We start from the raw sequence: 12093 nt of genomic DNA, 5'->3' as shown, positions 1-12093 counted from the left end.
GTTTCTCATGCAAGCACTTACCTTGATGCTGCTTTTAAAGATGTACCCAGGAAGTGAGAAGCCCTTCTTCCTGTCAATGGGCTCACTGAAAATGACCAGCTGCTCAAACAGGAAGATCCGTCTTTCCTTGGCTCGGGACAGGAAGCCACTGTCCTGCTCAGTAACGGTGAAGGTGTCCTGCTGGAGCAGCTTCCCCTGGGCTGTGATCTTCCCCTTGTACCCATACCACAACAGAAACACAAGAAAAAGAGGAAGCGGTTGTGCTATAGTTAGCACAAGCACTGTGTTTTTTTTGCCTTTTGACTTGCAATCCAAATCCTTGGGACTTACCTCAAAGCCTTGGAGTCGGCCCACATTCATCATGTCATTGCAACGTTTTGGCACAAAGCACATCACTTCTTCTGCTTTCTGTTTAAAATGCAAAAATAAAAGAGCTGAAAGTAAAAACAAAACACAACCTTAAAGCTTTATAGAGCAGAACACTCACCTCCAATTCCTCTGTGTCCATCCCAGCTTTGGTGTAATACTTCAGGAAGTCCTGCTCAAACAAACACAGCATGGTCACCAGAACATTCCAGTTTTGCCACTCAGAGGTGATGGCATCTGGACCAACTTTCATGGGTTCTAAATGCACCATTTGTTTGATAAGTACAAGTTGTTTTTTTAGCAAAAATCTTCATATCAGAACTAAAAGGAAGTTCACTAAAAGTCCATGCGGTTTATATGCGCACTCACTAGACACCTTATTAGGACCACCACGCTGTATCTGATTTAGGCCCCGTCCAGACGGAAGCAGAGTTGGTTCCTCAAACAAATCTCGTACACACAGAAGCATTTCAAGACTTGCGTGTGTCCAAAAGAAGACACTGAGGACGTTTGTAACGGCTGTAATGTATATGCCAAGTCTGGAGTGGCGCTGTAGCGCAGCCACAGGGAATTAACGGAAAGCGTAGAAGAAGAATCAATCTGCGACAATGAGACAGTCGTCATCGAGCTGCGACCATTACGTAATCGCTGGAGGAGTATCCTGCATAAGGTGTCCAGACGGACGCGTACGGGGCGCTTATTGAAATCTTTCCACTCTGGAGCCCGGTTTCAAAAGTGATAGGTTTCAAGCTCCGAAACCTTAAACTGTAAGAAACTTGTGAGGATACATTGAAACTGGCTTTCGTGTGGACGGGGCCTTACAAAGAAAGTAGGAACTTTATTTGGAATTTGAAATTTCTGACTCAAATCTAATTCTGTTCACCTTGAGCAGCAGCTGGTACTTCATGATCCTCTGGACAGGTTTGATGAGCAGGTCATTGAGCTGCAGCCTGTGACCCAGCTGCTGACGCAACTCCTGGAAGCAACAAAAATAAAGTGGACACAACCACAGTGACACCCTTGAATGTGACACGTAAACACAGCAGAAAATGATTGTGTTCAGTTTTATTTTTAGTTATCAGTTTGTCTTGTGTCACAGACAGTCATAGGTGCAACGTATTAAATGTAACGAGTGAAGCATTTACTTTATCATTGAAGTTGAATGGTTGAATGGCTTATATGAGGACCCCCCCCCCCCGCTCCCCACACTCTCTTAGCTTTAGTTGCTATTTGAAAACACAATTTTGAAGTATATTGTGTCTTCTTTTTTTCCTTTTTTTTTTTACAGTAGACAGTTCATTAAATAGAAGTAAAATACATCTCTGTATTAAAGACAAATTAGTATATCTACATTGATTTTTTTTGTGTCCACTTAGCAAACACAATAATCATTTTTTAAATTCCTGTTTGAGAATGCAGGTGAAGTAAACCGACTCATATTCAGATAACTCCAGCATTAACATGCACTGTTAATCATCTTCAGGTTACGCATTCTTTATTATAAGCTGTTCTTTTTTTTATACATAAACTGAAAGTGAAGTGACAAAATTATACTAATTCCCACCTTTTTCTAAGGGAAACATTACACTTTTAATTCCCACCAAATCTGAGGCATTAATTGCGCCGAAGGTAACCCTAACCTAAACACAATAGTCTGTTAAAAGAGTGTGAGCTACTCACCTCAAAGTAGGTTTCAATGTACTCTGAGACAATGTGCTCTGACTTGGGTTTGTTCTGACAGTACACCACATACATATGCAGACGCCTCTCCTGCAGGGCAAACAAATGGAGTATTGGGTCAAACTTGATTCAAACGTGTCTGAAAGTGAAACTAATGCGTTTCCCAATGCTTTACTGTAATAGGAGAGAAATTATTCAACTGAATTGCAAATACTGAAATGATATATAGTATGTAAAACTTGCAACAACAACAAAAAAAAAAGACTCTTTGTGATTTGTTTCTGAGAAATGAAGCAAATAGCAGCCACTCTTCTGTGACAAATGGACTTTTGGTGGTGGGGTTGTACTGAGAGTCCTAATGGAGTGTCTAGGTTATGTTTAATTTGCTTAGCTTAGCTCGTGTGTAACCGGAGCCTTTTTAGAGCCCGTCGACAGCATCAGGCTGTACCTAGCAACAAGCTTTGTTACTTAGAAACCGCTGAGCTGCTCCACCTGAATATGGACGTCTTGCAACACGGCAATGACCAGGATTGTTTTTTTTACATTTGTAAGTATGCTACGATGAGCGTTTGCGCATGCACACATGCTGCATTTTGGTGACGCAGCTCTTGCAGAAAGCAGACTGGACCCCTCTGCTTTTGATTAGCTCGCCTCTGCTTGTTTTCACAGCATGACACCAGGCTCAGATTTAGTTTCTGTACTCGAACCGCAAGTCGATTTTCTCACCTACTGAGCCTCGTCGGTTTGTTTCAAGTGTTACGGAGAAGCGACTTCATCATCAGACAGAGACGAATTAATCAGTGTCAGTGTCCTGTCGACATGTGTTACCACTTAACCAATACAAACAAATCCAATTTCGGAATTCAGCGTTAGTCCGTGACTCTATAGCAGTCCAAACTCTTTCATGCAACACAAAATACATTTCAAACTTACAGCAAAGATAGGGAAGAAGTTTCAGTTGCTGTTTTTTGGGCCCTTTTAAATTGCACATTTTTTTATTCATAATTCATTAAGTGGAAGTGAACATCTACATGGAATGCCTAATATATAAGTCATGTGAAGAAGGAGCTAAGACAGGTAAAGATTTACTTGTCGATCTGTTCCTACTCTCACCTATGGTCACCAACTGTGAATCATGACCAAAAGAACAAGATCACGGGTGTCTGGGCTCTCTCCCTTAGCAATAGGGTGAGAAGCCCAGTTATTCAGGAGGGGATCAGAGTAGAGCCAATGTTCCTCTGCATCAAGAGGAGCCAGAGAAGGCGGCTCGGGCATCTGGTTAAAATGCCGCCTGGATGCCTCCGATAAGAAGCCTTAATGAAGTCCGAGGACACGGTGGACAAACTGTCACCCAGCTGGGGTGGAAATGCTTTGGGATTCACCCAGAAGAGCTGGACGAAGTGGCTGGGGAGAGGGAAGCGTGTTGCCCCGTAACCCGACTCAGATAAGCAGAAGAAAATAAATGGATGGGATGGATCGAAATGCAGGCATAATCACAAAAAGAGTGTACGAGTCAATTCATCATTCATGAAGCTCAAACTGACAGTCCTATCAAGTCAACGTCAATCTTAACCAAAACAGGAAGCACAAACTCACCATAATAAAAGCAACCGTCGTCTTAATCGAATGGTAACTTCAAGATAACATCTGCTGGATATTCTCCTTCTTACCTCACTACTTCATTTCACTAAAAAGTGCCTCGTAAATCCAAAGCGCACAGAGTTAATCCATTGATGCTGGCTGAAATAAGCTCTCGTGAGGTGCGCTGGCGGCTCAAACTCTTGGGTACCACTTTATTATCAACAGACTCCCTGTATGCATTCTTAGCTCTATGTACCCACTGCATGTGTGTTGTGTGTCTGTGTGTGTGTGTGTGTGTGTGTGTACACTTCAGCAATACTCACGTGTTTAATGAAAAGCTGACCCAGTCGCTCTGGCTCTGCCACACACTTCTCCAGCTCTCCCAGGAAGTAACTACAGAGGAAACACAAACATACACACATGCATGTAATCATTCCTGAGCCATTGTTCCTTTGTCTTCCACTTAACGCAACGCAGCAGGCGGGAGGAAAGAAAATTGAGAGCTTACTCTTTATGCCAGTCAAATATTTGGTGAATGTTCCCAAAAACAATCTTGTCTTTTCCCTTCATGTCCTCCGGTATACCTTTCGAGTTCATTGTGGCCATGTAGCCCTGCAAGAGAACGACACAAATGCTAATGTGCGCTCACATTTTCACTATAATTATGTGACAGTACTTTTTTAACTCCTGGACACCAAACCCCAACGGTTAACTTTACCATACTCCAGTCAAGTTTGTGGGCAAAATCGCCTGATCCTACACTAACTCTCACCCCCTAACCCTAACCCTAATTACCGGTTAAGTTAAGCAGAAAATTGAACTCAAATTAAAACTAAAACGCTTGTCATGGCAAAAGTAGCGTGCATTTCTTTTTCATGCAAAATTCATTTAAAATCACATATATGTGAACATGTGATAAAAAAATAACCCTGCAGCAATAACACATCAGCATATTTCTTCCCACATGATGCTATACTTTCCGAAGACGACAACCTCTGTATGAACTAAAGTATTTGAAGCTATCTGAGGCAGCAGAAGAGGCACTGCCTTGATGCTCCCCCAATCTCATAATTCCTCAAATCTGTTTCAAACTGGAGACAGCGCCGGCTGGAGAAAAATGCCAAAATTGTGATGATAAGGATTTCGAGTTCTTTTAGCTTTACCTCCACTATGAGGCCCAGGTCTGCTACATAATGCTTCTCCGTCTCAATAAGCTCCCTCAGTACGTACCTGAAAAGAGATAAATGTCACGTGCATGTCTGAGTTCATTTTCACAGTGCCAGAACCTCGAATCGCTTTCACCAGGTCGTGTGCTGTGCTCACTAAAGAGCAAACTTATGCAACAGTCCCGGAAAGCAGAATGTTATTCATTTAGAACTACTGTAAATCATGTTCAGGTCTTGTGTACATGTAAAAATTGCTGTGGATTGCTGTATCTTGATCCATTCTGGGAACTCGGAAAAATTGAAAAGCATAACACGTGAGGGCGCTCAAAAGAACACATTTTGTTACAAAATGGAAGCAAAGAAAATTCATGAATGAATGAACTAATTACCATGTATGGCATAAAAATAAAGTTACCTCAAGGTATCTTATCCTCTGCAAACAATCAACAGAAACTGCTGTTGCTATTTCATCACCAACAGATGCCTCAAACATGAGTAATACCTCAAACATGACCAAAAATCAGCCCTTTTAAGTAAATCCCGGCAAGGACACTGCTAAACACATCCTTGGCATGATGAAGTGAGTCTTTCCAGTCAAAACTTTACCACAACATTGCACAGAGACTCAGCTCTGCTTGAATTTTATTGGATCTCAGCACTGCATTCAACACGGTCTGTTACACTGAACTACTTGGCTGACCGGAAAACGGCTTGAATACATTGCCTGAATTAGAAGTTAAGCATCTGTGCAGACAAAATGTACTTCCCAAAAACATCATTCGACGCTCACTTCAATGATCACGATGACTTCAATTCACGACACAATTATAAAATCACTATAGATTTCTTTAAAAAGACGTGATTTATTGTGTCTTTAAAACGTACTTAGAGATGACATTTCTTATCTAACTAATGTGTGATGAGTGATTTAATTCTGATATCAGTTGCTTGAAGTTAATAATTCCACAGTTGGTTTCATGACGGAGCATTTGAGCCACAGTGAAAAGACAAAAGGCTATGTGGAAAACAATACTGGTAAATGAATAAAGTTGTAATATCAGTGTTAGGCGTATAAAAAATGTTATGTCATGAAAATAAAGTGTGTTTTTCTTCACAGTAAATGAGTGACACATTACCCAGAGAGTTTCAGAAAAATCAGTTTTGTTTGTTTTGTTTCCAAAACCTTGAACTTTTAATTCACACAAAAATCAAAAAGCACAGGTACTTAATGCTGTGGTTAGCATTTCCTATTAGCGAGAGGCTTTACCCAGTTCAGCAAACGAGGCTAGCTATCTTAGTGAAAGTTTAATTGTGCAAATCTTCCGTTGGTCAGATCAACTGCATCAAATTATGATTAGAAGAATATGAAACAGAATTGTAGTAGTCTGTTCTGATAAATCTGCTGCCATGGCAATATTTCACTCATCTTCTTTTGGTTCGCCATCATATACAAGCTAGCGGTCACCTCTAGCTTCCAAACTACGTTAATGCTGCTAGGTTTGTGGGTTTGCACGCATAGCTATAAAATAACATGTCACAACAGTCCTGTGCTATAGGCTACTAGAGATGGGAAGTTTGGTACACCTCATGTAACAATACATTCGAATGGACTGAGATTTTTTTGCCACTTAGCAGTAAGGTCAATTGACTTTGATAAAATGTTTGAACAACTTTACCGATTAAGACTTTCGAACGATTTAGCAGTACGTTCGAACGACATAGCCCAATCAAAAATGTTTCCACACTTCCGTAGTATACAAAAATTCAAGGAATAAACCATCCAAAGTAGTTGTCTTTTAATACTGATTATTTTGAAATAAATCAGATTATCCAGTACACTAAAAAAAAATGCAGTTTTTGCTGACAAGCAAAATAGAGAAATCATTTTGAGAGAGGAAATATTTGTAGTGAACTGTGACCGAACATACTGCGGGTTTGGATGTTGGATAGAAAACCTACAAGCTTTTCTCTAGCGCGCTCCTCCGTTCCTCTTCGGTCTCAGCTGCTGAAGACCACTGGCTGGAGGTGTCGTCCATTAGGATGGAGCCGCTGTCATCTGGTACAACAGAGGTGGACTGAGTGTCCAGAGTGTCCTGAGGACGCAGCCACAGGAAGACATTCAGAAGTGTAAATCGAAGGTGGCACACCATTATTGCGGCATCATGTGGCAAATAATGTTCATGAGCGGCGGTAAAGAGCGGGCGGTGCGCGATAATGACGCAGGTTGCTAAGGTGATGAGAGTCAGCGGCGACACATGAGGAATTGAACGATAAGAAGATCTGACGGAGATAGTCACTGTTATAGATCAGTCAACATCACTTGAGAGAGACGGAAGGCAGAAGATGAGGCGATAAGCGTGAAAAGTTAGTAGAGGAGCTGACAAATGAAGCCGTGGAGGGACTTGATTGAGTTTTGACTTAGGAAGATGAGCCAAATAATTACAGCACAGCCGTACAGTGGTGATTTATGACCTCATAAATGTTATTTTTCTGTTTACCATCTGGCCATTCGCGCCCATATGCAATGCATCACGAGTATTGTATGTTTTGATTTTATGACGCAGCATTTATAACAACATGTTCTCCTTTGGCTGTAAATGTATAAAGAGTTGACGCAAAGTCGCTTTGAACTGATCGACTGTGCACATGCTTTTTCCCTGGAATTGACAATTTCCTGTCTAAGAGTGTGTATGTAAAATATGCAAATTTGTGCTAAATCGATACTGCTTGTTTTTTTATAACATATTTCTCCATGACAGAAATAATCCTATCACAAAACGATTCCTCCATTTTTAGACATTGGCGTATTTATGTTCCTCTGACGTTATAAACCTAAATCTACAGCTGTCCGACTTCACCAAAATCCATGAGAACCATCTTCCAAATCAAGCAGAACCTCCCAAACTTAAACACACCACACGCAAACTTGCACGCACACACCCCAGAAATATACAAGCAATCCCTCAGAAATAAATAGAGACAGAAATATGAGTCGGAAGAGGAAACTAAGGACAGGACATTTTCTTTTTTTTCGCCTTATGCCACATTCCAGTGAAAAGTGTGTGTGCAAGAGCGAGCAAGAGGAGAAGTGCGCAGCAGGAGACAGAGAGGCTCCACAGAGACCACGACTCCCCTGGCTCGTTTTGCCCCACCAGGAGAGCTTCACACAGGCTGACAGGTCGTCCTGGCTCCCTGATCACATCCAGATGTGCTGTGGCGAAGCCCACAGGAAGAATAAGCCCCGTCTCCCTTGGGTGCATGTTTTGTTTTTCAGCCAGGAAGACCATAAATAAGGAACGTTGTATCTCTACGATACTGTGAGACCAACCTCCCCCCCCCCCCCCCCTCTATATCTATGTTCAAAAGTTTAAGTGGAAACAAAGATTTTATCCTCAATAACTAAAATCATCACTGTTATGGCTGGCTGGTGTTGGTTATATGCGGTCTTTCTTCATTCCGTATTTTTCTACCATTTATCAGGCATGCGGTCCAGATACGATGAAGTCATTCAAATATCTCTGTTAGTGACGGTTGGTGGTAGCACCGATCATTTGGCTTGGAAGACGATCCTGTTAAGGAGTCGTTTGTTTCACATGCTCTCATTATGTCAGTGTCTGGAAAAACGCATTTGAACCGCTTTGTTGTCGGCATCCTTCGCACGCCAAAGACGGCTTTGACCATATCTCCCAATAACAGTACCATTTATTTCCTCTCGGTAATGCATTATATATTTTGTTGTGTTGTAATGTGGGTCAAAATGACTGTACAGCCTGTTCCTCAGGAAAACCATTCAAAATGAGTCATCTGTTGCGCCAACTTCCTTTTGAAGGGTTTTTGTTGCTTAACAGCGCAATAGCAAAATGTTCCATTGACTGAGAAACAATAAGCATTACACACCACACACTTTCTGAGGAGTGTGTACGTGTGTGTGTGTGTGTGTATGTGTGTGTGTGTGAGGGGACGTGAAGGGATTAGATTAGAGACAATAGTGTGTTGAAAAGAGGAAAAGCAACAATGCATTCATGCTGCGTGTACGGTCTGTCAGACGAGAGGATGAGACAAAAAGCACAGCTGTAAAATAACTGATCCAACACATAATTGAATCTACCTCCACCTCTCTCCTTCTCTTTTTAAGATTGGCAGACCAAAGCATTGACCTCACCCTCCTGATGTAATCTTATTAGGGCCTTTTGATGTGTTGCTGAGACACAAATTAGAACATGTTTTGCCTCCGGGGCTCAGATCTTTTTCTTTTTTTTCCCCGCTGGCTTATATGCAGACATTGTCGACTCATCTATGATCCAAAGTGAAAACCTAACAGAGCTGCTGGCATGTTTGATGGAGACATGAAAGCATTCTTTTTTTTTTTTAAAGCATGCAGCGTTCTTTGTGAATTCTGAATTTGAGTCATGCATCACGCAGGTTGCACCCTAACATTACTCCATGTGGCCCTCTTGCACATTGATGTGTCAGCGAGTAGGGAAGGAAATCGAAAACTGGTTACTTTTTGAGAACTGATTCCCAGTAATTATTTATTTGCCTGACTGATGATTCCGCGTATCGATCGATTTAGAAAAAGAAGAGAAAAAAAAACTTGGCAGACAGCGTGGCCGCTTATAGCAAAATCTTTCTCAGCCTTGATTGGGCTCGCGTCAAAGGTAGAATGATGAAACAGCGAGGATATTTTGCAAAAACAGGTCAAATGTTCTTTTTTACAGAACAATTATTTGGTTTATGTCTAAATTTATTTTGGATCCAGCATGTTAGATTAGGCCTCTTTGGCACAGAAGGAGATACTGTAGATAACATGAGCTAGGCTATTGTGTTGTTCTTACCTTTATTCTTGATGCATATTGCACACATATCTAGTTGAAACCAGTTTTGAACATCGGGTCACACATTGTCACATTGACTAGGCAGAGTCGCCCCGCCATGTGGGTGGGCGGCAAATAGATTAGACCTTCTTCTGCACTAAGAGAAAAAGGCTCCACAGCTGTGTACTGTGAAGATTACCAAACGGTTATAGCCAATGTGCCATACATTGGGAAATGTATCCAGTGGGAAAAAACAAAAAAAAACAAATCTATACCTAATGAATTAAAACAGGGCTGATATATTTATTTACAGTCTTTTAATTGGTTCTACTGTTTGCTGCTTTTTAATGTAGTGGTTTTATTGTTGTGTTTTATGTTTTACCCACTGCAGCACTTTGAGGTTTGATTTCAAATGTAAAGTGCTTCACAAATAAAATGTATTAAATTATTATTATTATGATATCCTGGCACAAATGATGAAACTCAGAAGCTCTCCTTTGAATGTTCTCAGTCTCAGTGTTTAAATTTGTTGTACCCATTGAGCCTACAAACTCTTAGCTTTTTGGTCTGAACACATTTTGAGAACTAATTTGCCTACTATCCCCTGAAGGCTACATTACAGATCATATGTGCACTCCTGCATAGTTTCTAGCCACAAGCAGTTAAATGCATATAACCTCCTGAATAAATGCACTTACGCATGACCATCTTTAAATTGGCTTTATATTGGCATTAGGGCTCATTTTATTATTTGTTGTGTATAAGTATGCCATTGTTGATAATTTATGATTTTATGAGGATAATGGCATCAGAATGTTAAAATTCTTATCAAATGCCATCCTTAATGTGTTTGGGGCTCAACATATTTCAGTGCATTGTGCATTTGTCCTTCTTTGTGTGAGTTTGTTTTCCGCTTCATAAATGAGCACTGCCACCAGCAATAGCGTTAGTCACTACACATTTTACTAGAGGGCCATGGCGACAAAGAGCAATTATGTCTGGGTCCTCACTGAGAATAGAGCCCATTTCAAATGTCGTCTACAACTGTTTGCTAAAATGCAATTTAACTCATGCTCCTCATTTCACACACTTACGCAACTTCTGCTTTGATTTTACGACAAGATGTTACAAGGTGGAGTATTTTATGGAGACAGACCTGCGTGTGAGGCAGAGACGTGCAGCCAATCAGTGAATCGGTTATGTAACCGGGGGACTGAAGTGTCGCCGGCGACAGATCCTCAGGGCTCGCCAGGCCCTCTTTCCACTCCTGCTGTGTGCAAACACGCATCCATGGGTCAGAAAAAGAGTGTTACAGGTCTTTAGAAGCCACAATGAATTTAGTCATAATCATAAAATGATTTAATTTCCAGTTGAAATATAAACTTCTACTATACGTGTTTTAATGCAGTGGTTCTTAACCTTGTTGGAGGTACTGAACCGCTATGCGTATTCACTGAACCCTTTATTGAAAAACAAATGCAACTTAAGGCAAATCGTGCAGTATGGACCCTGACGCCCATCACTCAGCTCAACTCCATATTTAAAGAGCACTTTAAAACAACTACCGCTGTTTTCTTAAGATGCAATCCAGGGGCAGCAGATACAATGAAAACAGCAGAGGCCCCAGAATTGAACCCTGTGGAACGCCATACGTTCCATTATACATGCCTATTCAAATTGCACATATTCGTCCGACCACTTTCTTTTTTTTGCTCGACTTAGCTAGTATGAAGGGATTATAATAACAAATCACAACGTACCATCACAACTGTCAAAAGCCGACTAATGAACACACTGATTGGAAGAGGTGTGGCTCAGTGGTAGAGTGGTCATCTCCCAACCCAGAGATTGTGGGTTCGATCCCATGCCATTGTGGCCATGTCGAAGTATCCTTGTGCAAGATACTGCACCCCCAAGTGCTCCTGATGTTGCATCATCAATAGGTGAATGAGTAGTTGAATATAAAGTGCTTTGAGGGCCTTGCAAGGTGCAAAAGTGCTATATTAATGAAGTACCATTTACCAAATTCCCTGCGTGGTCACCTGCATCCAATAATGGCCAAGCAGGGAGTATCATCACAAATCATATGAGGCGAGTGTGTGCCTTGACCTCCGCCGAACCCCTGAGACTCACTGACTGAATCAAACCCAGGTTAAGAACCAGTGCCTTAATGTATATGTAATATGTTGATTAATGTCACCTAAAATGGTAGAAAAAACCCTACAATCATTAAACTAATACAAAAGAAAAGTTGAGCTCCTTTGCTCGTTTGCACAGTAAATATCAAATGTCAATTGACCTTTCGCAAAGCACAGCAATCAGCATCAAAATATTTCACACAGAGACCGACAAGTCCTGCATAATTAATCATATTATAATTTGGGAGCAAAGCTCAGCTTTTTGATATACACAATGTCTACAATCTTTTCACACCAAATTCATTTAACTTCAGTCAGCATTGCTAATGGTAAAGGAAAACCCATGAA

At 41.1% G+C, this 12093-nt stretch overlaps 1 protein-coding gene across 3 annotated transcripts in view; it reads right to left on the bottom strand.

Annotated features, from left to right (window-relative positions):
• arhgef25a (Rho guanine nucleotide exchange factor (GEF) 25a) overlaps positions 1–12093 on the bottom strand; it is a 51957-nt gene that overhangs the window by 4942 nt on the left and 34922 nt on the right. For 2 of the 3 annotated variants that reach the window (XM_086067086.1, XM_086067089.1), the window contains 10 exons: positions 10764–10877; positions 6753–6886; positions 4791–4857; positions 4136–4239; positions 3951–4020; positions 2047–2136; positions 1250–1342; positions 488–538; positions 331–408; positions 22–213 (listed from right to left, as the gene is read on the bottom strand). In XM_086067086.1, the coding sequence (XP_085923212.1) occupies positions 22–213; positions 331–408; positions 488–538; positions 1250–1342; positions 2047–2136; positions 3951–4020; positions 4136–4239; positions 4791–4857; positions 6753–6886; positions 10764–10877 (993 nt within the window). The remainder of the gene's footprint in view (positions 1–21; positions 214–330; positions 409–487; positions 539–1249; positions 1343–2046; positions 2137–3950; positions 4021–4135; positions 4240–4790; positions 4858–6752; positions 6887–10763; positions 10878–12093) is intronic. The other variant, XM_086067088.1, reaches the window with a different exon arrangement.

This window comes from Leptonotus elevatus, chromosome 2 (assembly GCF_054856555.1).
Source record: "Leptonotus elevatus isolate MCC_2025b chromosome 2, RoL_Lele_1.0, whole genome shotgun sequence".
NCBI lineage: Eukaryota > Metazoa > Chordata > Actinopteri > Syngnathiformes > Syngnathidae > Leptonotus > Leptonotus elevatus.
The sequence above is the reverse complement of the archived record's forward strand: the minus strand, read 5'-3'. Positions and strand labels throughout refer to the sequence as shown.